Below are 21,650 nucleotides of genomic sequence, written 5' to 3'. Positions count from 1 at the left end.
ATAAACTAAGAAGTCACTTTGTTTGCACTAGTGCTCTCGACTCTGCTCTGACGTTATCCTTTCTCTTCTCTCTGTAACATTTCGAGAGCACCCTGCTGGCGCTGCAGATGCCTAGCGTTCACCTCTCCCTGCCTGTCCCTTCATCCTGTCTCCTCGGAGATGGTTGGTCATGGTGGACCATTTTTCTTTTCAGGCTCTGCTTGCTTCTCTGCTTCATACCACAGACAGGGCAGAGCTCCCACAGCCCCTATAGGTGGAACGTCATACAGAGATTTAAGGGAAGCGGTATCAAGTCAGAAATATCCGTATAGGTGTCCCAGTTTTTCTACAAGAAACCCAATGGTAGAGATTTCAGGGAGTCTCAAAACCAAGATAAACCCTTTATCCAGGAGAATGGATTGGCTTTTCAGTTCAAATACTACATATCCAGGTCAGGTGCAGTGGCTCACACCTGTAGTCCCAGCACTTTGGGAGGCCAAGGCAGGTGGATCACGAGTTCGGGAGGTGGAGACCAGCCTGACCAATGTGGTGAAACCCCGTCTCTAATAAAAATACAAAATTAGCCGGGCATGGTGGCACGCACCTGTAATCCCAGCTACTCAGGAGGCTGAGGCAGGAGAATCACTTGAACCCGGGAGGTGGAGGTTGCGGTGAGCCAAGATCGCGCCATTGCACTCCAGCCTGGGCGACAGAGCAAGACTCCATCTCAAAAAAACAAACAAACAAACAAATACTACATATCCAGTCCTTGTAGTAACTATCATATATGATATTATATAAACGTTACTGATACAGAAATCTCATAAAAATGAAACAGGCCAGGTGCGGTGGCTCACACGTGTAATCCCAGCACTTTGGGAGGCCAATATGAGAGGATTGCTTAAGTCTAGGAGTTCAAGATTAGCCTGGGCAACAGAGTGAGACCTCGTCTCTACAGAAGAATCTTAAAGGTAGCTGGATGTGGTGGCATGCACCTGTAATTCCAGCTACTTGTGAGGCTGAGCTGGGAGCTGGGAGGATTGCTTGAGCCCAGGAGTTTGAGGCTGTAGTGAGGTGTGATTGTGTCACTGCACTCCAGCCTGGGCAACAGCATGAAACCTTGTCATATATATATATATGATATATATATATATATCATATATATATATATGATATATATTCTCTCATATATATATGATATATATTCTCTCATATATATATATTCAGAAAAAAAAAGGATGGTCACATCTGTATTGAACAGGTATGGACCTTTTTCTTCTCACTATTTCCTAAACAATGCAGCCTAAAACTATTTACATAGTATTTACATTGTATTGGCTATTATAAGTAATCTAGAGCTAATTTAAAACATACAGGAGGATGCGCATAGGTTATATGCAAATACTACATTTTATACGAAGGACTTGAGCATCTGTGGAGTTTGGTATCTGCCAAGGGTCCCGGAACCAATCCCCCAGGGATACTGAGAGACAATTGTAATTTGAAGTTGAAAGTACCTCTAGATCACACATTGCAGCCTCTTTACTTTGTGATGAATGAGTCTAAGATCATGCAGAGATGGGATGGTGTATCTTATTGGTAAAATACCTGAATATATGGGGTTGCCGCTCGCCTTTTGTGAACTGTAAAGAAGGACACAAGAAAACAGACAAGTGTGGTCAAGATGGTATCAGACTGAAATGGCACCAGACTGGGCCATCTGATCCCACTGCTCTTTGATGGATGGAAGAAAGTCAGCTGGCAATTATTACCAACAACACAAAAGAATCTGTGATTAGAATGAGCAAAATTGCAATTTCATCATTCGTTTAGTATTTGACAACTATTTTGGGGGGACTTATTATGTGCTAGGCAACACCAGATGCTAGGGATGCAAGGAGGAAAGACTCACAGTTTCTATCTTCATGTGAAAGGGCATGCATTCAAGGTATGCATTCTAGCATTGATTCAGACAGGAAAAATGTGGAAACAGCTTTTTCAGTATGGGATTGGTTAAATAATCCGGTAGCTCCATTTGTTGAAATCTTTTTGCAGCCCTAAAAAAAGGAAGAAGCAGTTCAGATGTTCTGATAGTGGCAAGTGAGCTAACTCAGGCCAAGCTTTCAAGGGGGACTACTAGAAAAACTGAACAAAATAATAAAAACAAATATTTTGAAAACAGTAAAGAGCAAATAAATCAGTGAGAAATTGCCAGTCAAAAAATCTGTGATAGGCTGGGCATGGTGGCTCGGGTCTGTAATCCCAGTACTTTGGTAGGCCAAGGCAGGAGAATCGCTTGAGCTCAGGAGTTCAAGACCAGTCTGGGCAACATAGCCAGACCTTGTCTCTACTAAAAATAAAAAACAATTAGCTGGGGGTGGTGGTACACACATGTAGACCCACCTACTCGGGAGGCCAAGGTGGAGGATCACTTGAGCTTGGGAGATTGAGGCTGCAGTGAGCTGTGATTGAGCCTGAGTGAGATCTTGTCTCAGAAACAAACAAAAAAAAAGTGTAGTAAATTAAGTACCCAGAGAGGTAAGCTTAGCACACAAAAGCCCATTTTCCCTGAGAATATTTTGTGATTTTAAGTAAGCAACTGAGAAATTGATCTGTGACCTTGGGGGCCTCAAAGAGCCCCAGAAACATATGTCAAAACCCGGAGTCATTCGAGGTAGAAACCCAGGGTTGACAAACCAACCCCAAATTTAAGGAAGAATCCTGAAGGGTAAGACCTGTAGGGTAAAGATGAATTGCAGTCAGTCATTATACTGCTTTGTGGTCTGGTCTTATATCCCTCAGTACACTAGATAATCTCAAATCCTGCACTTAGATTACTGGCACTGCATGGATAGGCACCTAGCCAAAGCAAACAATAAAAGTGCCACCATCCCAAATCTGAAATTATTCCTAAATAATAGCCAAATACAATGACCAGCATATGATAAAGGAAAGCTGGGCAAACAAACAAGACAGATGAGCAAGAACTAGCAGAAACAACTGACAATGGAAGCACACCTGCAAATATGTGAGATATTAGAATTGTTAGACACAAAATATAAAACAACTATGGTTACTATATTAGAGATTTTTTTAGAGCTTAAAAAATATCTAAAAGAAGTCTGAAAAGTGAAGTAACAAATCTGAACAATGAACCAAATAAAATGTCTAGAACTGAAAAGTATGATCACCAAAATTTAAAACTAAATAGAAGCATTTAACAGCAGATTAGACACAGCTGAAGAGACCATTCATTAACTGGAGTCATCCAGAATGCAGCATGAAGATATAAAAAGAGGTGGTACAGATGGAGTGAGAAAGTCCAGCATCCCTTTAACTGGAGTCCTGGAAGGAAAGAAGTGAATGCTGGAGGGGCATTATGTGAAGAAGTAATAGCTAAAACATTTTCAGGACAGAAACATACTTCTTGGGATTCCAAAAGCCCATGGAATTCCAAGCAGGATAAAGAGACATCTATACCTGGCGTATTATGTGAAACTGAAGGAAAACAAAGCCAGAGAGAATATCTTAAAAACAGCCAGAAGTGGGTACACAGGATCTCTTTGTATTTTTCTTACAACTGCATATGGATCTATAATGATCTCAAGATGAAAAGTTTAATAATTTTAAAAGGGAAGCTAGAGAAAAGACATATCCTAAAAGTGAGCCATAGTTAGATTGACCGTTGCTTTCTGTAATGCAACAGTAGAAGTCAGAAGACAGTGCAAAGATATCTTCAATATGCTAGAAGAAAATAACTGCCAACCTGAATTTCATACCAAGTAAAAATATCCTTTAAGAATAAAGGTGAAAGAATGCCTCTGTGAGAAGGAGAGTTCTGCTTAGCAGTGAAAGGATACAGAGGCAAAGACACCCAATAAATATTTGTTGAGTCCCTACTATATGCCAAAAGTGAGCTCACATTTTAACTGGGGGGCAGAAAATAAGCAAATGCATGTATAATTTAATGTCAGATAGTAATACATGTGTGTCCCAGGCAGAGGTGTCTGCAAAGAAACAGCCACATTTTGCATTCAATGGCAGCAACAGAGGTGTGCTCATGCAAATTCTTGGTCAGATTTTGGAAGCATGCTTGGACCTATGGCCCCAAACCTTCTTCTCCAACACTTAGTGGTGATATTTTGACCAACCTTATAGCCCTTCTGTTGATTTCTTTCTGTGTGACTTTCACTGAAGCATACCTAGAGAAAAGAGCCATGTGTCCAAGTGTACAGGTCAGTGAATATTCCAAACTGAGCGCACCTGTGTAACCATCACATCCTTATCCCTCATCATGTCTCTTTTTGGTTCCTCTACTACCAAAGGTCAACCACTGTCTGGACACCAACATCAGAGATTTTTTTTTTCCTGTTTCTGAATTTTATATAAATTCTGCATTTTAATACACAGTACATACTCTCTGGCCTTTTTTTTTTTTTTTTTTTTTTTTGAGACGGGGTCTCACTTCGTCACCCAGGCATGATCTTGGCTCACTGTAGCCTCGACCTCCTGGGCTCAAGCAATCCTCCTGCCTCAGCCCCCCCCAGGTAGCTGGGTCTACAGGCACGTGCCGCCATGCCCGGCTAATTACTGTACTTTTTTTCACCATGTTGCCCAGGCTGGTTTCCAACTCCTGAGCTCAAGCAGTCACCCTGCCTCTGCCTCCCGAAGTGCTGGGATTACAGGCATGAGCCACCACACCCGGCCATTCTCTGGCTTCTTTACTCCATAGTATGTCTCTGAGATACATTCGTGTTACTGTGTCTATTAGTGGTTTGTTCTTTTTCATTGTCAGGTATTTCATTGTATGACTATGCCTGTATCAATTTGTTTATCCATTCTGTTTAAATGGACAGCAGAGTCATTTCCACTATTCTAAAAGGATAATTTATAAGTTATAAATTATTTCTTTGTAAAAAAAGAATTAATGTAAAATAAAAACATGTTAGACAAAATATTTGGCACTGGCATATTCAAGAAAAACAAAGTTCTAAAGATGTATTTTAAATAGTTGGAAAATTATTCCAGATGGAAAGTCAGAATTGTAAGAAGAAATGAAAAACAGAATAACTATGGGATAATTCTAAAATGAACATTATACAAAACCAAAAATAGTATTTTGTGAGGGTTTAAAACATATAAAATACATGATAACAAAGGCACTGAAGTCAGGAGTGTGGTAACTGGAGCTAATATATTTCACTGGCTTTGTATTGTCATAGAAGACAGTAAAAGTATTATTAATACTCAACTTTGGTAAACTAAGAATGGATGTTGTAATTTTAGGGTAATCAGTACAAAAGTGGAAATAGACTATATAACTTCCTTTTTTTTTTTTTTTTTTTTGAGACAGAGTCTCGCTCTGTTGCCTAGGCTGGAGTGCAGTGGCGCTATCTCGGCTCACTGCAACCTCTGCCTCCTGGGTTCAGGTGATTCTTCTGCCTCAGCCTCCCGAGTAGTGGGATTACAGGCACACGCCAGCATGTCCGGCTAATTTTTGTATTTTTAGCAGAGATGGGGTTTCACCATATTGGCCAGGCTGGTCTTGAACTCCTGACCTCAAGTGATCCACCTGCCTCGGCCTCCCAAAGTGCTGGGATTACAGGCATGAGCAACCATGCCTGGCCATAACGTCTAAATTAATAAGAGAAAAGTGAAATCCTAAAATAGTAAATCCAAAGGCAGAGCAGGGGAGGGGAGAGAAAAAACAAGCAAGTCAAATTGAAAGCAGAAAGCGAAATAGTCAGTTTAAATCCAGTAAATCAGTAATCACATTAAATGTAATTAGATTACATATTTAAGTTAAAGGATAAAGTTTCTCAGATTGGACAAAATCCAACTGTTACTGTTCATAAGAGACATAGCTAAAACATAAGGATATTAAAAATTGGAATGAAAAATTCAATAAAAAGATAATATCATGTAAATACTTTCCAAAAGAAAGCTGGGGTAGTTTCTTGTTAAAAGAGAAAATGGACCTTAAGGTGAAAAGCTTTACTGTATTAAAGAGTGTGAGCATTTTGTTATAATAAAAGGTTCAGTTCACCAAGGGAATGTGCCAATAGGGCACATTCTATGGCCCAGCAATGCCCTCCTCAGGTGGGTACTATAGCAAGGCTTCTGAGGACACAGAGAAGCCAAATGAAACCAAGCTTTAGGCATGCATGCAAATGAGGTCTAGAAAAGCGAGGAAGCTGTCACCATAAAAGTCAGGGTAGGGTTCAGGAGATGTAGGGGGAAGGGTCGTGGCGGAGACGCCTTCTGCAGTGCTGGCGGCGTTGGGGATGCCATGGGCGTTCACCTTATGTGTAACGTTTCGTGGTCATCAGATCCCTCTTTCCTAATTATGTTGTTTGATTTACAAAATTGTTGATAGTGTTTATTTGGTGGTAGGATTATGGTCCACTTCTACTTTCCTTATCATGCTCTTCTGTTTTTAAAAATCTTAAGTAAATATTTGAAAACATGAATGTTCTCATTCTAAAAGGCAGTAATAATATATTTCTATCTGAGAGAAAATCCAAAAGAGTCGCTTTTGAAATGTGTGATCTGTTGAAAGTGACATTGTCCTCTCTCACCTTCAATTCACCCAGGTTAACTTTGAGGAATTTAAGGAAGGTTTTGTGGCTGTGTTGTCTTCAAATGCTGGTGTTCGCCCCTCAGATGAAGACAGTAGTTCTTTGGAATCAGGTAAGAGGATTTCCTCTGTATTTTCTTTTCATTATTTGTTTGTTAACTTTTGGAGTGTAATATTCTAATGAAAGAATCCAGCAGTTCTGAAAACTGAATTCTACCTTACTTTCTGTCACCCCCAAGGTATATGGACTTGGAAAAAACACTTGGTGTTTTTTCTTCCTTGGTTTATTTGTGAAATGGTGTCATATAATAACGTGCACTGTGCCCGCCGTGGATGATGACACTGCACTGTGCTAATGTGACTGATCGGAATCCTGTTACAGGGACAGGGCTGCTGGGACACAGGCTATGTCCCTAAGTGGAAGTGGCATCCTTGGAGAAAGCCACCTGGCCTTGGTTTCAGCCTCGAGGTGCTGGGATGGTAACAGGCTGTGGGAAAGGTCAGAGGGAGGGCTGCCCAGGCCTGGAGTGGTGAGGTAGTGGTGGCCTGCTTCTTGGTTGCAGCTGGCCCCGTGTCAGGAGGGTGTGAAATGGGGGTGGCTCTTTCCCTTTTGCAGGGGTGTTGTGTTTGTGGTATTATTTAGTGTGTCACATAGGGAGCACTTCCCTCGTGTCTCACAGCAGGATGTCCTGGTCAGGAGGGGTGTGTGGCAGTAGACAAGGCCATCACAGGGTTTGGGGCAGAGGACGGGAAAGTGGAAGGGACCAGCTCACACAGAGGTTTTCTGTGTGAGCATATGGCATTGAGCTTTGTGTACGTTTACAAAGAGTCCATTTAACCCTCATAGAAATCCTGTGGTATTACTTACCATACCCATTATTCAGACGAGGAAACTGAGGCCCCAGGTGAGAAGAGATTCATTCACCATTCCACAGTTAGTAAGCGATGGCCAGGATTTGGGTCCCGGTTCTCCAGCTTGAAGTCCTGGGTCCTTGCGTGTGCACTGTTGCCAGACCCCGCTCCTTCTGCTGTGTACTGGTGGTTGCCCCTTCCCACTTCCTCTTGCTGGTTGCAGAGGTGCTGGTAAGGAGCCCTGGGATGGGAGGAGAAGCCTTGGGTTCAGAGTCAGCCCCCCACTAGCCATATGCATGACCTGGGTGAGGTGCAAGTTGCTCCAATTCACACTTTCCTTCAAGATGTGAAAGGGCTCCCTACTCTCCCTAAGGCACAGGAGCTTGGAGGGTGATCAAAGATATCAAAGCACCTCGAGGAGGTGACAGCCTGGTCCTCTGATGTTGTATTTTCCCATCTGTGCTGGAGAACACAGAAGGTCCTTCTCCTTGGTGCATGGTGGGCGCATCTAAGCTTAAAACTGTCTCAACCTGTGGGACATGTTGTCAGTGCTTCCAAAGAAACAACAAACTGTTCAGAACTTGTGCTTTTTCTCACCTGTTTCAATTCTATTTTTTCTTTCTTTTTCTTTTTCTTTCTTTTCCAATTAGAATTTTAAAGTGTTCCTCAACTAAATGGTCCTATTCCTTATCAACACTTCTGTATTAGTTTGTTCTCATATTGCTGTAAGAAACTACCTGAGACTGGGTAATTCATGAAGAAAAGAGGTTTAATTGACTCACAGTTCTGCAGGCTGTACAGAAACCATGGCTGGGGAGGCCTCAGGAACAATCATGGTGGAAGGCAAAGGGGAAGCAGGCACGTCTTCACATGGCAGAGGAGGAGGAATAGAGTGAAGCGGGAGGTGCTACACACTTTTAAACAACTAGATCTTGGGCTGGGTGTGGTGGCTTACGCCTGTAATCCCAGCACTTTGGGAGGCTGAGGCAGGCAGATCACGAGGACAGGAGATCGAGACCATCCTGGTAACATGGTGAAACCCCATCTCTACTAAAAAAAAAATACAAAAAAATTAGCCGGGCATGGTGGCAGTTGCCTGTTGTCCCAGCCACTTGGGAGGCCGAGGCAGGAGAATGGTGTGAACCTGGGAGGTGGAGCTTGCAGTGAGCTGAGATTGCACCACTGCATTTCAGCCTGGGTGACAGAGAGAGACTCTGTCTCAAAACAAAACAAAACAAAAACAAACAAACAACAATAAAAAAATAACCAGATCTCATGAGAACTCACTCACTGTCACAAAAACAGCAAGGGGGAAGTTCTGCCTCCATGATTCAATCACCTCCCACCAGGCCCTTCCTCCAACATTGGGAATTAAATTCAACATGAGATTTGGGTGGGGACACACAGCCAAACCATATCATTTCACCCTGCACACCCCCCCCAAAATCTCATGCATGTCCTTCTCACATTTCAAAACACAATCATGCCTTCTAACAAGTCTCCCAGAGTCTTAACTCATTCCAGCATTAACTCAAAAACCCAAGTCCAAAGTCTCATCTGAGACAAGGCAAGTCCCTTCCGCCTATGAGCCTGTAGAATAAAAAACTAGATAGGTACTTCCAAGATACAGTGGGGATACAGGCATTGGGTAAATGTTCCTGTTCCAAAAGGGAGAAATTGGCCAAAACAAAGGGGCTACAGGCCCCATGCAAGTCTGAAACCCAGCAGGGCAGTCATTAAATATTAAAGCTCTAAAATAATCTCCTTTGACTCCATGTCTTACATCCAGGCCACACCAATGCAAGGGGTGGGCTCCCATCCTGTGTCTCTGCAGGATACAAGCCCTGTGGTTGCTTTCATGGGCTGATATTGAGTGCCTGTGGTTTTTCCAGGTGCATAGTGCAAGCTATCAGTGGATCTACCATTCTAGGGTCTGGAGGACAGTGACCCTTTTCTCACAGCTCCACTAGGCAGTGCCCAGTGGGGACTCTGGGTGGGCCCCAACCCCATATTTCCCCTCTACACAGCCCTAATAGAGGTTCTCCATGAGGGCTCCGTCCCTGCAGCGGACTTCTGCCTGGACATCAGATGTCTTCATATATCCTCTGAAATCTAAGTGGAAGCTCCCAAGCCTCAACTCTTGCCCTCCATCCACCTGCAGGCTCAACACAACATGGTAGCCACCAAGGCTTATGGCTTGCACCCTCTGGAACAGCAGCTGGAGATATTTTTGGCCCCTTTTAGCCATGGCTGGAGCTGGAGCAGCTGGGACGTAGGGAGCAGTGTCCCAAGGTTGCACAGGGCAGCGGTGCTCTATCTCCAGCCCATGAAACCATTCTTTCCTCCTTGGCCTGTGAGCTGGTGATGGGAGGGGCTGCCATGAAGCTCTCTGAAATGCCTTCCAGGCATTTCCTCCATTGTCTTAGATATTAACATCCAGCTCCTCTTTACTATTACAAATTTCTGCAGTTGAGTTGAGTTCCTTCCTCCCCTGAAAATGAATTTTTCTTCTCTACCACATGGCCAGGCTGCAAATTTTCCAAACTTTCACACTTTGCTTCCCTTTTAAATATGTTTTAGTTTCAGATCATCTCTTTGCTCATGAATATAAGCTTATGCTGTTAGAAGCAGCCAGGGCACATCTTGAATGCCTTGCTGCTTAAAAATTTCTTCCATCAGATACTCCAAATCATTTCTCTCAAGTTCAAAGTTGCACAGATCTCTAGGGTAGAGGCAAAATGCCACCAGGCTCTTTGCTAAAGAGTAGCAAGTGTGACCTTTTTTCAGTTCCCAATATGCTCCTTATCTCCATTTGAGACCACTGCAGTCTGGACTTCATTGTCCATATCACTATTAGCATTGTGGTCACATCAGTTTAACAAGTCTCTAGAAGGTTACAAACTTTCCCACATCTTTCTATCTTCTTCTGAGCCCTCCAAACTGTCCCAACTTCTGCCTGTTATCCAATTCCAAAGCTGCTTCCGCATTTTCATGTATCTTTGTAGCAATGCTCCACTCCTGGTGCCAATTTTCTGTATTAGTCTGTTTTCACATTGCTATAAGGAACTACCTGAGACTGGGTAATTTATTTTTAAAGAAGAGTTTTAATTGACTCACAGTTCCTCAGACTGTACAGGAGGCATGGCTGGAGATGCCTCAGGAAACTCAGAATCATGGCGGAAGGCAAAGGGGAAGCAGGCATGTCTTACATGACTGCAGAAGGAGGAAGAGAGAGCAGAGGGAGGTGCTACACACTTTTAAACAACCAGATCTCATGAGAACTCAGTATGATGAGAACAGCAATTGGGAAATCCACCTGCATGATCCAATCACCTCCCACCAGGCCCCTCCTCCAACACTGAGGATTACAATTTGACATGAGATTTGGGTGGGGACACAAAGTCAAACTATATTAACTTCCCATACGCTCAGACCCTTCTGGTGAGAGTGTGCTAGGCCAGTCCTTGATGGTGCCTGCTGTCTTGGGATGATTGTTAATAAGGCTCATGATGACTCTGTCCCAGTGGGGTGAGAGATATTCTGGTCACCCTGTGTTATTGTCAGCTGCCTGGAATGTCACTTGGCATTTAGCGTGTTCACTCAGGATACTGAGAGTCAGGTGATCATCGGCTATATGTTCTTGGATTATTGGAGGTTTTATTGCTCCTTTGCATAGATAGCTAGGTTTCGTATTAGTTTTTCGTTACATAAAAGCAAAATATGCTTGAAAAAGTGTAAATAGCATACAGAGTTTAGGGGAAAGTCCTCCTCTCCCCACCCTTGCTTTCTCAGTCTCCCACCCAAGGTCATAGAATTGCCATTGTTCACTGTTTCTCGTGTCTTTCCAGATGCTTCTGTGTGCAGAGCAGTACGTGTTTGAGGGGCACACGGTGCTGAGTGTGCACCTTCTGAGAGGGTACCTGCTGGCCTGCATGGGCCCAGAACTGCTATAAAGGACCCCCACCAAATTTCCTGTTTTCTTTCCAGCTGCCTCCAGTGCCATCCCTCCAAAGTATGTGAATGGTTCTAAGTGGTATGGCCGTCGGAGCCGGCCTGAGCTATGTGACGCTGCCACAGAAGCCAGACACGTGCCCGAGCAGCAAACCCAGGCCAGCCTGAAAAGTCACCTCTGGCGCTCAGCATCTCTGGAGAGCGTGGAGGTGGGTCAGGCCCCTCTCCCACCCCAGCTGCCCAGTGTTGGGAATAACAAATGCTTCCCTTCATCCCTTTTTGTAGCACATAATCACAAGATATGGGGAGGGCAGCCACCCTCTCAGGCACCCTGAGTCGCCAGAAGCTCGGTCACTTTGGGGAGTGCCATTTCATTTAAATTGGGTCTGGTTGTCTTCAGGACAGTCCTGGACACAGGGTTCTCTCCTGAATTAGTGCAGTAGAGAATTTCCTCAGACTGTGCAGGAGGCATGGCTGGGGATGCCTCAGGAAACTCACAATCATGGCGGAAGGCAAAGGGGAAGCAGGCATGTCTTACATGACTGGAGAAGGAGGAATAGAGAGCAGGGGGAGGTGCTACACACTTTTAAACAACCAGATCTCATGAGAACTCACTATCATGAATCCTTTGTATACAATATCTCTCTTTCCCGATACCACCACCAACTCTAGGAGGCAATGTTTATGGCTTCATGGGAGTGAAGTGTCAATGTGCTAAGAGTAGAAAAGGGAAGATGCCTTTTTGAAACAGCCTCGAGGTTAGGAGTGTGAGTGTGTCAACTCCCAGCCCTACTTATCTTGAACACTTAGTTATACTGAGGCCCAGCACTTACAACTGGCCTGTATGAGCCAATGCGTCCTGGGGCCTTGGAAGTTGCTTCCCTGTCCCCCAGGCTCCCTGGGTCATTTGCTGCAGGTGCCTGGGATGCAGGGATCACCCAAGGAGAGGGGGATGGGCCCAGGAGATGGCTGCCAGAGTCTCGTGGGGCTTCACGTTAAGAAATATGTCCATGGGGCAGGTCCACAGCTTGTAAGTTAATCATGGATTGGGTCGAACCATTTTCAAGGATTCCAAAAGTTTCCTGGTTCCTGCTCTCTGTGCTCTCAGCTTCTGCCAGGTGGGTCTCGATCAGGAGCACATCCTTCTTAGACAGGTCGGGCCCCCAGGTGGACTTGTTTACCATTTGTTTTCAACATTTGTGGAGGCAAAGAGGGAAAACAACCAAAATATATTTAAATCTTAGAGTCTTTTTTCTCAGGGGCATGTGACATCTAGGCGATGCCAGTAAATCCAGAACATTCCTTTTTTGTTCTTTTTTAAAAATTTGGACCTCAGGGATGAAGAGATAGTGAATCTCCTCCTTGTGGTGGATCTTCATTGGTGCCATTCTGCTTCTTAAATCATCTTGGATTCTTAAAACCTGAACACGGGGAAAGCCGCCTTTAGGGTTGTCAGTGGAGTTGAACTCATTAAAAAAATGGGGTTGCGTATTTATCACCAACTCACAGATTCTCCCCGATCAGAGCCAGTGCCAGCTTTGAAGCATACAGAGTCTTGGTCACCAGGCATCCATTCCACAGTCAGTTGTGGGGACACACAACACCTGGACAAAAGCAGACTTTGATTCCAGTTGGCTGGCGCAGTCACTGCAGCACGAGGTTTTTACTTAAGTCGCATGTTTCTTGATGGCCCGGGCTCTTGTCTTGGGTACAGATTTGCAAAGGCTGCTGGGGTGTGAGGTGGTTACCAGGCGCTGTGCTATCCCGGAGCCCTTGGAGGGATACAGAAACCTGCTCTCACCTTGCGACTGTTTGCTGAACTGATATGGTTGATGAGGGAAAGGTGCAGAGAGGCGTGTTGCAAGCCTTGTATGGCAAGCGTGTCCTGAGACTGAATGATTGGCTGTGGCTGCAGGGCTGGCTTCTTTCAAGTGCTGGGTCTGAAGCCATCACCATGCAGAGGGGGACAGCTTCTGTGCTGCTATGACACGAGTGTTTGATTGTATTTTCAGTGTCAACTGTTGATGACTGGGTTTATATTGAGGAGCCCCGAGCGTGCAGAACAAGGCATGTCCCCTGTCTCCCCAGCCCAGCCCCTTGCTGCTGCTAGGCGGGGCTCACCTGGGTCTGCTAGCTGGCATGCAGGGCAGCCCCAAGGTGGGGGTGGGCTTTTCCTCTGAGGGATTGACTCCATACTCAGCCATCCCCCACTTCCCCAAACATCCTGCTCTATTTGTTCCCGGTGCTCCGTCCCCAGCAGCATCCCCTGGAACTCACAGCCTTCTCTCTGCATCTTTCTACAGAGTCTCAAGTCAGATGAAGAGGCCGAGAGCACTAAAGAAGCTCAGAATGAGTTATTTGAAGCACAAGGTAAAGCCTCAGCCTCACATTCAGTGCTCTCTGCCTTTGCCCAGAGCTTTGAAAGCTGAAGAGCCGGGTCATTGGGCAGTGTGCAACCACAAGTTTAATTTCCTGGGAAATGCATGGGGTGGGTTGTGTCCCGCTGGATTCTTCCTTCTGCAGGAGTAGTCAGAATGTCATCATCACAGCAGTGAGGCCGTCACTCGGTCCTCATCCTCCCAAGGTCAGACCCCGGGGCAGAGGCCCGTGGCCGAGGGAGCATCATGGTTCGTCACACTTTATGGTCTGCAAGTACTGATGTGACCCCAGCTGGCAGGTGTGGCCCTGTGGTTTCAGGCAGGAGGGCCTTGCTTGGCCCTGTCACCTCAGACTGCCCCTGCACCTCCTTCCTGGCACGCTGGGCTAGATACAGCCTCTCCCTTGCTGTGCAGGGGCAGTCTCAGCACCCACCAGGGTTTCACCTGTCTCACAAATGGAGTGTAATACCTGGTCCTGGAGCTCAGAGCCTTACATAGCAGCCAGAAGGCCAGCAGCTGGTACACATAAGCAAATCACAGTGTGCAGCCTCACAGCGCTGTGCAGCGTGCAAGGGGAAGCTGACCATCCATGCTGCCGTGGTGCCCTCTGCAAGATCTGGCATTTTGGGAAGATAAGCTACATGCAGGAGCATGATTGAGACTTCAGCTCCCTCACCACGTTTCTGGAGGGACATGCATTACATATGTCATGGGGACAGAAAGCTAGGCAAAAAAACTTCCCAGTGGATCCCCCTGGGGAGAGGAACAAACGCTCTGGGAAGGGAGGACTTCTTTTTAATTTTAATTATCTTGTGTTTGCCTGTAATACTTCCTTGACATTAAAAAGCAAACAAAAATATTAATTATGAATCCTAGAGTATTTTGGATAGAAAAGACCAACACCTATGCAGACAATGTGAAAACAGAAAACTCTGTGGAAGTTACTGCTGACTTACATGATGCCTGCAAGAGTGAAGAAAGGGGCCCCACAGAAAGAATGGGTGTGAGAGGATCAGTGTGGTGGCCGGACGCTGAGCTCTGAGGAACTACCCAGGTGTGAAGCTGGCAGCCTGGCTAACCCTTGCAGCAGGCTTGGCATAATCTGAGCATCCCTCCTCTCAGAGCAGCTTGGGGCTCAGGAGTGAGGTCTTGCCGAGCTTGGGAACAAGAGCTGAGGTTCACACCAGGCCCTTACAATCACAGCACAAGCCTTTACACCGCTGCTGCAGAGCTTCTCCAAGGAGCAGGGCTGCAGTGCTCAAGGAAGGATTGGAGAAGGTGAGAGACTTAGGATGGACTGCATTGCATCTGGGGCCTCTGTTGGGACACTTGAAGGCTGGGTCTGAAATCATATGAAGCGTCACTGATGCGTCTGGGCTGGAGGAGCTCAGCTGAGGACAGTCTCGGAGGGGTTGCAGCAGGCCTCAGCGTGGCTGGGCTTCCTTACAGCATGGCAGCTCAAGATAGTCAACTGTCTCACCTGGTGGCTTAGGGCACTAAGGACATGTGGTCCCAAAAACAGGGCTGGGATTTCCTCACTGAGTTCAGGCCAGCCTCAAAGTCACAAAGCATCCCTTCCACCACATTCTATTGATCAGAGCTGTCACAAGGCTACCAGATTCAAGGAGAAGGGACACAGACCTGAAGGGAAGAGTGTCAAAGAAATTTGAAGCCACATTTCCAAACTGCCTCACATGGGCAGGCTGAAAGGAAGAGGGAAGGCAAAGAGGGGCGAAGTTAGAACAGGGGGGTGTCATGTGCTTCAGGAAAGAGGAAGGCCGGAGGCATTGATGGACGTGTAGGGAGCAAACTGCGGGATCCTTAGCAGCCAGGCATGTAAGGTGCAGGTGTAGGGAGTGCAGGAGGCTGCCATGGCCTTTGAGGAGGCAGTGATGAAAGGAGCTAGTGTTTCAGGGTGCAGGGATGCAGGTGACTGGGGAGGAGAGGCTGGAGCCCGGCTGAATGCCGAGAGCCCTCTTCAGGCTGCCAGTGCCCCCCAGCTCCCCCTGTTGTAGAAGGACCAGGGTGGCAGCATTGCGTGTGTCCCCTTGTAGGAGGCATGAAGCCATCCCAGGAAGTCATCAGACTGCACTGGATCCCACTGGTGAGGCGTGGGCAGGGTCAGTGGCTCCCAGTCAGTGCCCTGTACCCCGGGAACCCCCAACTCCAGACAGGGTGCCCCGCCATTCCCTTTGCCCTGGGCTGGGCTGCAGGCCAGGCAGGCTGCTGACCATGCAGGGCAGGGAGTAGCACTGGTCTGTGTTCCTTAGTCCTGTGAGCAGTTTTACTGTCTTTCCAGGCTTTTCTGTGTGAGTCAGTGGATGCCCTAATGAGGCCTCCCCACACAGGCGGTCACATGGGCTGACTGTGCAGAAACATAGCTTGGATAGAGGGCATTGCCCTGGGATTTCTGCCAAAGTAAACAGCACCCCTTGGACCATGATCCTTGAATGCTAGGGCCATTTTTTGTTAAACTTTTATCTCAGTAAATGTCAGGGAAACTGACGTGAGCTTCCAGCTGTGGTGCTGGACAAAGCAGGCAGATTACTGTGTGCTGAGAAAAGTCAGCCAAGCTGCCGTGTCTTACATCCTTGAACTTAATGTCTAGATCTAGAGCAGCGAAGGGAAGGGCTCACAGGAGGAGGCTGTTTTTCACCCAGCAATTTCAGTGTTCTCTGCCTGGAGACCAGGTTGGGGTTCCTTCCAGCAGTTTACAGAAACCTTTGTACAGGATCAGAGCTGACAGACGGTAGTGCGCACACACTCGTGTCAAGCTCAGAGGACTTGCCCGACCTCTTCTGCCAGCCTAAGAAATAACCCAGTATCAGGATTGCTTTCACATTTTTCCTTGGAGATTTCAGGCATCTTAGGCTGGAAGGGACCTCGAAGGTGGCCTTTTCTTACCCATCCCTTTCCTCTTGTTTTCCTCAACCCAACCCACAGTGTCATTTGTGAGCACACAGTCTGGCTTCCTTTGGGGGATGGTGGCTTTCCTGTTACCAGCAGGGTTATCAGTAATTCACACCCACATGGCTCATCTACCTGAAGGATCCAGACTGCTGAAGCAGAACTGCAACACTAAAGTCTGTGTTGGGTGGAAGCAGCCATGTCCCTGCTCTGGGCTAGGCGGTGTGGACGAGGTATAGAGGAACATGTCTGGCTGGACACATAGCTCACCATAGGAACATGTCTGGCTGGACAACTCACCATGGACACTTTCTGCTGGACACCCAGTGTCTGTCCTCATTCTCAAGCTGTTTCCACAGCTTCAAACACATCAAGAAGACAAGCGGCTGAAGACAAAGGTTAGGAAAAGTGGCCATCCACCACCTGAGCCCGCTGATGAGTCCTAAAGACACCAGTGCCTCCTGAGTGAGGTGTGCGGAGGACACAGCACCACCTGCAAAAAAAAAAAAAAAAAAATATTGAGGCTGCAGCCAAACTAGACTTTGATGCTAACTGAGGTTTTCAGGAAATGTTAAGGATGGAGGAGCTCATTAGATGACACCCTGGGGAAGCAAGCACATAGATCCGGATGTGGAACATTCCACAAAACAGTGGGTCTGATTTCTTTAAAAAGGCATGGGCTATGGGGATTTGGAAGAGGTGTTTGTGGCTGAAAGATGTGAGAGGAATAACAGCCAAGGGCATCCTGAACAGTTTGGATGCTGGTTCAAACAAATCAACTGTAAGAATATATTTTTGAGACACTTGGGAAAATCCTGTTGATTTTGTTAGGTATGATAGTGGCATTGCGGTGATGTAAGAATATATATATTTTTTCTAGAGATATGAATCAAATATGTGGGGCAGAAGTAACATGAGATCTGCGATTTCAGATACCCCAGATGGATCCAGACTCATGATGTTTTGACTCAACGATTTTTCAACTTTGTGATGGTGTGAGGTCAATATGCATTCAGTAGAAGCCGTCCTTCAGTGTCCATGGGACCGTTGTGATCTTCACTTTCAGTACAGTGTTCAGTAGATTACATGAGACATTGAACACATTAGTCTAAAATAGGCTTTGTGTTAGAGGATTTTGCCCCACTGTTGGTTAATGTGTTCTGAGATGTGTAAGGTAGGCCAGGCCCAGTTACAATGTTGGTGGGTTAGGTATATTCAGCACATCTTTGACGTGACATTTTCAGCTTATTGTGGGGTTGCTGGGCTGTAGCTCCATCATAAGTCGGGGAGCATCTGTACTTCTAAACACTTCAGCCGTAAGAAAAGCGGGTAGAGAAGAAGCCTGTGGCAGGCTGCTGTCATAGTGAAGTCTGAGCAGCAGGTGCTGTGGGCTTCACTTTACTCTTTGCTCTGTGTAAGTTAGAAAAGTTTTCAAAAATTAAGCTATTGAAAGACTGGTCTTTTTATTGTAAATACAAATAATAGAGCCCTCACCCTCTTTTTTTTCTGAGACAGAGTCTTCTTCTGTAGCCCAGGCTGGAGTGCAGTGATGTGACCTCGGCTCACTGCAATGTCCGCCTCTTGGGTCCATGCAATTCTCTGCCTCAGCCTCCCGAGTAGCTGGGATTCCAGGCGGCTGCCATCACACCCGGCTAATTTTTGTATTTTTAGTAGAGACGGGGTTTCACCAATTTGGCCAGGCTGGTCTTGAACTCCTGACCTCGTGATCTACCCACTTTGGTCTCCCAAAGTGCTGGGATTACAGGCGTGAGCCACCGCGCCCAGCCCCTCTGCCTCTTTTAAGTGCTTGCATGGCTGACCATAGAAGGTTCTCTTCAGAAAGAATTTTCCCCATTACAGGCAGATATTTTCCCCCAAGATTTATTTTGAAAATTTGTAAACAACTGTGGCATGAAAACCCATGTACCAACCACCTAATTCCACCTTTGGTGCTTTGCAGCTCCCCTTTGTCCGTCCATCCATCCCTCTGTCCGTCCATCCATCCCGCTATCTGTCCATCCATCCAGCCCTCTATCCATCGATCCATCTGATTTCAGAGTCACTGACCAGCATTGCTGTGCTTCCCCGAAATGCTTCAGCCTGGAGCACAGGACTTAACTGTTGCTGGTTTTTCTCCCCAGCCTTATTGAGGTGTGATTGACAAATAAAAATTGTATATATTTAAGGTGTACAATGTGATGATCTGAGACATGTGTACATTGTGAAATGATGACCACAGTCCAGCCAGTTAACACGTCCATCTCACCTAGTTACGTGTGTGTGCTGAGAACACTTGAGATAGACTCTTAGCAAACTTCAAGGAAGCAATCGGGTCTTACTAACTGTAGTCACCGTGCTGTACATTAGGGCTCCAGAACTTACTCATCTTGTAACTGAAAGTGACCCCCCCCCAACCAGCATCTCCCCCACCACCCAGCTCTGTAACCACCCTTCTACACCCTGCTCCTGTGAGTTCCCCTTTCCTTAGATCCCACATGTGAGTGAGATCTCGCGGTGTTTGTCTTTCTGTGTCTGCTAATTTCACTTAGCGTAATGTCCTCCACATTCATTCACGCTGTTGGAAAGGGCAGAACATCCTTCTTTCTAAGGCTGAGTCATGCTCCATTGTGTATGTATCAGGGTCTAACTGTGACTCCTCCCTTGCTTCAGGACAGCTGCAGACCTGGGATTCTGAGGACTTTGGGAGCCCCCAGAAGTCCTGCAGCCCTTCCTTTGACACCCCAGAGAGCCAGATCCGGGGCATGTGGGAAGAGCTGGGGGTGGGCAGCAGCGGACACCTGAGCGAGCAGGAGCTGGCTGTGGTCTGCCAGAGCGTCGGGCTCCAGGGACTCGAGAAAGAGGTGAGGGGCACAGCAGGCGACCCAGCCACGTATTCCTGGCCATGGTCACGGTTTAGTGTTGGGTCTGGAAACCCCTCTACCCTTCAGCCACTCATGTAGGTGCATCACTTTCTAATCTAAAATCCTTTGGTGGCTCTTGGCATTTCTGCCAAAGGCTAAAAACTCCAGACACCTTTGAAAGCCCGTCTCTGATGGAGTTGCCCAGTATCACCGACTCCCTGCCACGCTCAGGTGTAGCAGGCACTTCCCGTTCCTTCACTGACATCCTTCCTCTGCCTGGATGCCTTTCCCCCTTCTCTGTGTGGCCGGGTTCCACTGCGCAGCCAAGACAAGGCCTCCAAGACAAGGCCCCCAAGCCTGTCCTCACTCTCCAGTGGCCATGTTCCTTCTCCTCCTGGGTGGGAGGCCAGTCTGCCTTGCTGGAGTTCTTCTCAGCCCTGTGTCCTTGCTGGGCCTCACACTGCAGGGCCTGGCCTTGCTCAGCATCCCGCAGGCTCCAGCCCCAGCAGACACTGAATAAGCATTTGTAGAACTGGGAAGTTCAGGTGGCACCCACTCACAGTGAAGTGGAAACCAAGGCCTGTGGGTTTTACAAGATAGAGGGAGGGGTCGGCTTGGGAAAATACAGCCCGCATGGTCTACACAGTTTTAAGGCTGGATAAGACTAGGAAACGGCCCTTGTTGGGTACTTGGAACCAGAGGGAGGGAGGGAGGGAGGCCCTGGTGAGGGTGGTTGGGTGGAGCTCTTGTGGGTGAGCCTGAGGTATGACGGCTTTTGTTTAGGAACTCGAAGACCTGTTTAACAAACTGGATCAAGACGGAGACGGCAAAGTGAGTCTTGAGGAATTCCAGCTTGGCCTCTTCAGTCATGAGCCCGCGCTACTTCTGGAGTCTTCCACTCGGGTTAAACCGGGCAAGGCTTGGTCTCATTACCAGGTAAAATGCAACAGTTAAATCCTGAACCCAGCAACCACTGCTGTCACTCTCTGGTGACTAAAACTGCTGACTCCCTCCCTGCCTGTGTCACCACACAACAAGCTGTCCAAGAACTGGACAGGCCATGCACACACGCATGTATGTGGGAGGCCACGTGACGTAGATTCTGGAGCCACATAGATTTGGGGTGGGTCCAGTGTTGCTCTTCCCTGGCTGTGTGTCACTAGGGGAGTTACCTTCTCCCAGCCTCAGGCTCACATGTAAGATGGGGGTGGTTCAGGTGCACACCTCCTGGGACTACAGAAGACAATGCTCAGCTGAGGAACATGGCAGCTCAGGTGCCCACCCAACGCAACAGAAGGCAGTGCTCAGGTGAGGAACGTGCTGCTCAGGTGCCCACCTCCTGGGGTTACAGGAGGCAGTGCTCAGGTGAGGAATGTGCTGCTCAGGTGCCCACCTCCTGGGGTTACAGGAGGCAGTGCTCAGGTGAGGAATGTGCTGCTCAGGTGCCCACCTCCTGGGGTTACAGGAGGCAGTGCTCAGGTGAGGAACGTGCTGCTCAGGTGCCCACCTCCTGGGGTTACAGGAGGCAGTGCTCAGGTGAGGAACGTGCTGCTCAGGTGCCCACCTGCTGGGGTTACAGGAGGCAGTGCTCAGGTGAGGAACGTGCTGCTCAGGTGCCCACTTCCCGGGGCTACAGAAGGCAGTGCTCAGGTGAGGAACGTGCTGCTCAGGTGCCCACCTGCTGGGATTACAGGAGGCAGTGCTCAGGTGAGGAACATGGCTGCTCAGGTGCCCACCTGCTGGGGTTACAGGAGGCAGTGCTCAGGTGAGGAACGTGCTGCTCAGGTGCCCACTTCCCAGGGCTACAGAAGGCAGTGCTCAGGTGAGGAACGTGCTGCTCAGGTGCCCACCTGCTGGGGTTACAGGAGGCAGTGCTCAGGTGAGGAATGTGCTGCTCAGGTGCCCACCTGCTGGGGTTACAGGAGGCAGTGCTCAGGTGAGGAACACGGCTGCTCAGGTGCCCACCTGCTGGGGTTACAGGAGGCAGTGCTCATGTGAGGAACGTGCTGCTCAGGTGCCCACTTCCCGGGGCTACAGAAGGCAGTGCTCAGGTGAGGAACGTGCTGCTCAGGTGCCCACCTGCTGGGATTACAGGAGGCAGTGCTCAGGTGAGGAACTTGCTGCTCAGGTGCCCACCTGCTGGGG

At 47.5% G+C, this 21,650-nt stretch overlaps 1 protein-coding gene across 14 annotated transcripts in view; it reads left to right on the top strand.

Annotated features, from left to right (window-relative positions):
* The window catches only part of NINL (ninein like), a 139,110-nt gene that overhangs the window by 67,415 nt on the left and 50,045 nt on the right, over nt 1-21,650 (top strand). For 13 of the 14 annotated variants that reach the window (XR_010154092.1, XR_010154091.1, XR_010154090.1 and 10 more), the window contains exons 3-7: nt 6,573-6,669; nt 11,396-11,568; nt 13,663-13,729; nt 19,315-19,505; nt 20,289-20,441. Coding sequence is in view for 11 of the 14 variants with exons in the window: in XM_054674920.2 (XP_054530895.1) it covers nt 6,573-6,669; nt 11,396-11,568; nt 13,663-13,729; nt 19,315-19,505; nt 20,289-20,441 (681 nt within the window). In the remaining 3 variants the exon portion in view is untranslated. The remainder of the gene's footprint in view (nt 1-6,572; nt 6,670-11,395; nt 11,569-13,662; nt 13,730-19,314; nt 19,506-20,288; nt 20,442-21,650) is intronic. The other variant, XM_054674922.2, reaches the window with a different exon arrangement.

Source organism: Pan troglodytes, chromosome 21 (genome assembly GCF_028858775.2).
Source record: "Pan troglodytes isolate AG18354 chromosome 21, NHGRI_mPanTro3-v2.0_pri, whole genome shotgun sequence".
NCBI classification, from domain to species: Eukaryota; Metazoa; Chordata; class Mammalia; order Primates; family Hominidae; genus Pan; species Pan troglodytes.
The sequence above is the reverse complement of the archived record's forward strand: the minus strand, read 5'-3'. Positions and strand labels throughout refer to the sequence as shown.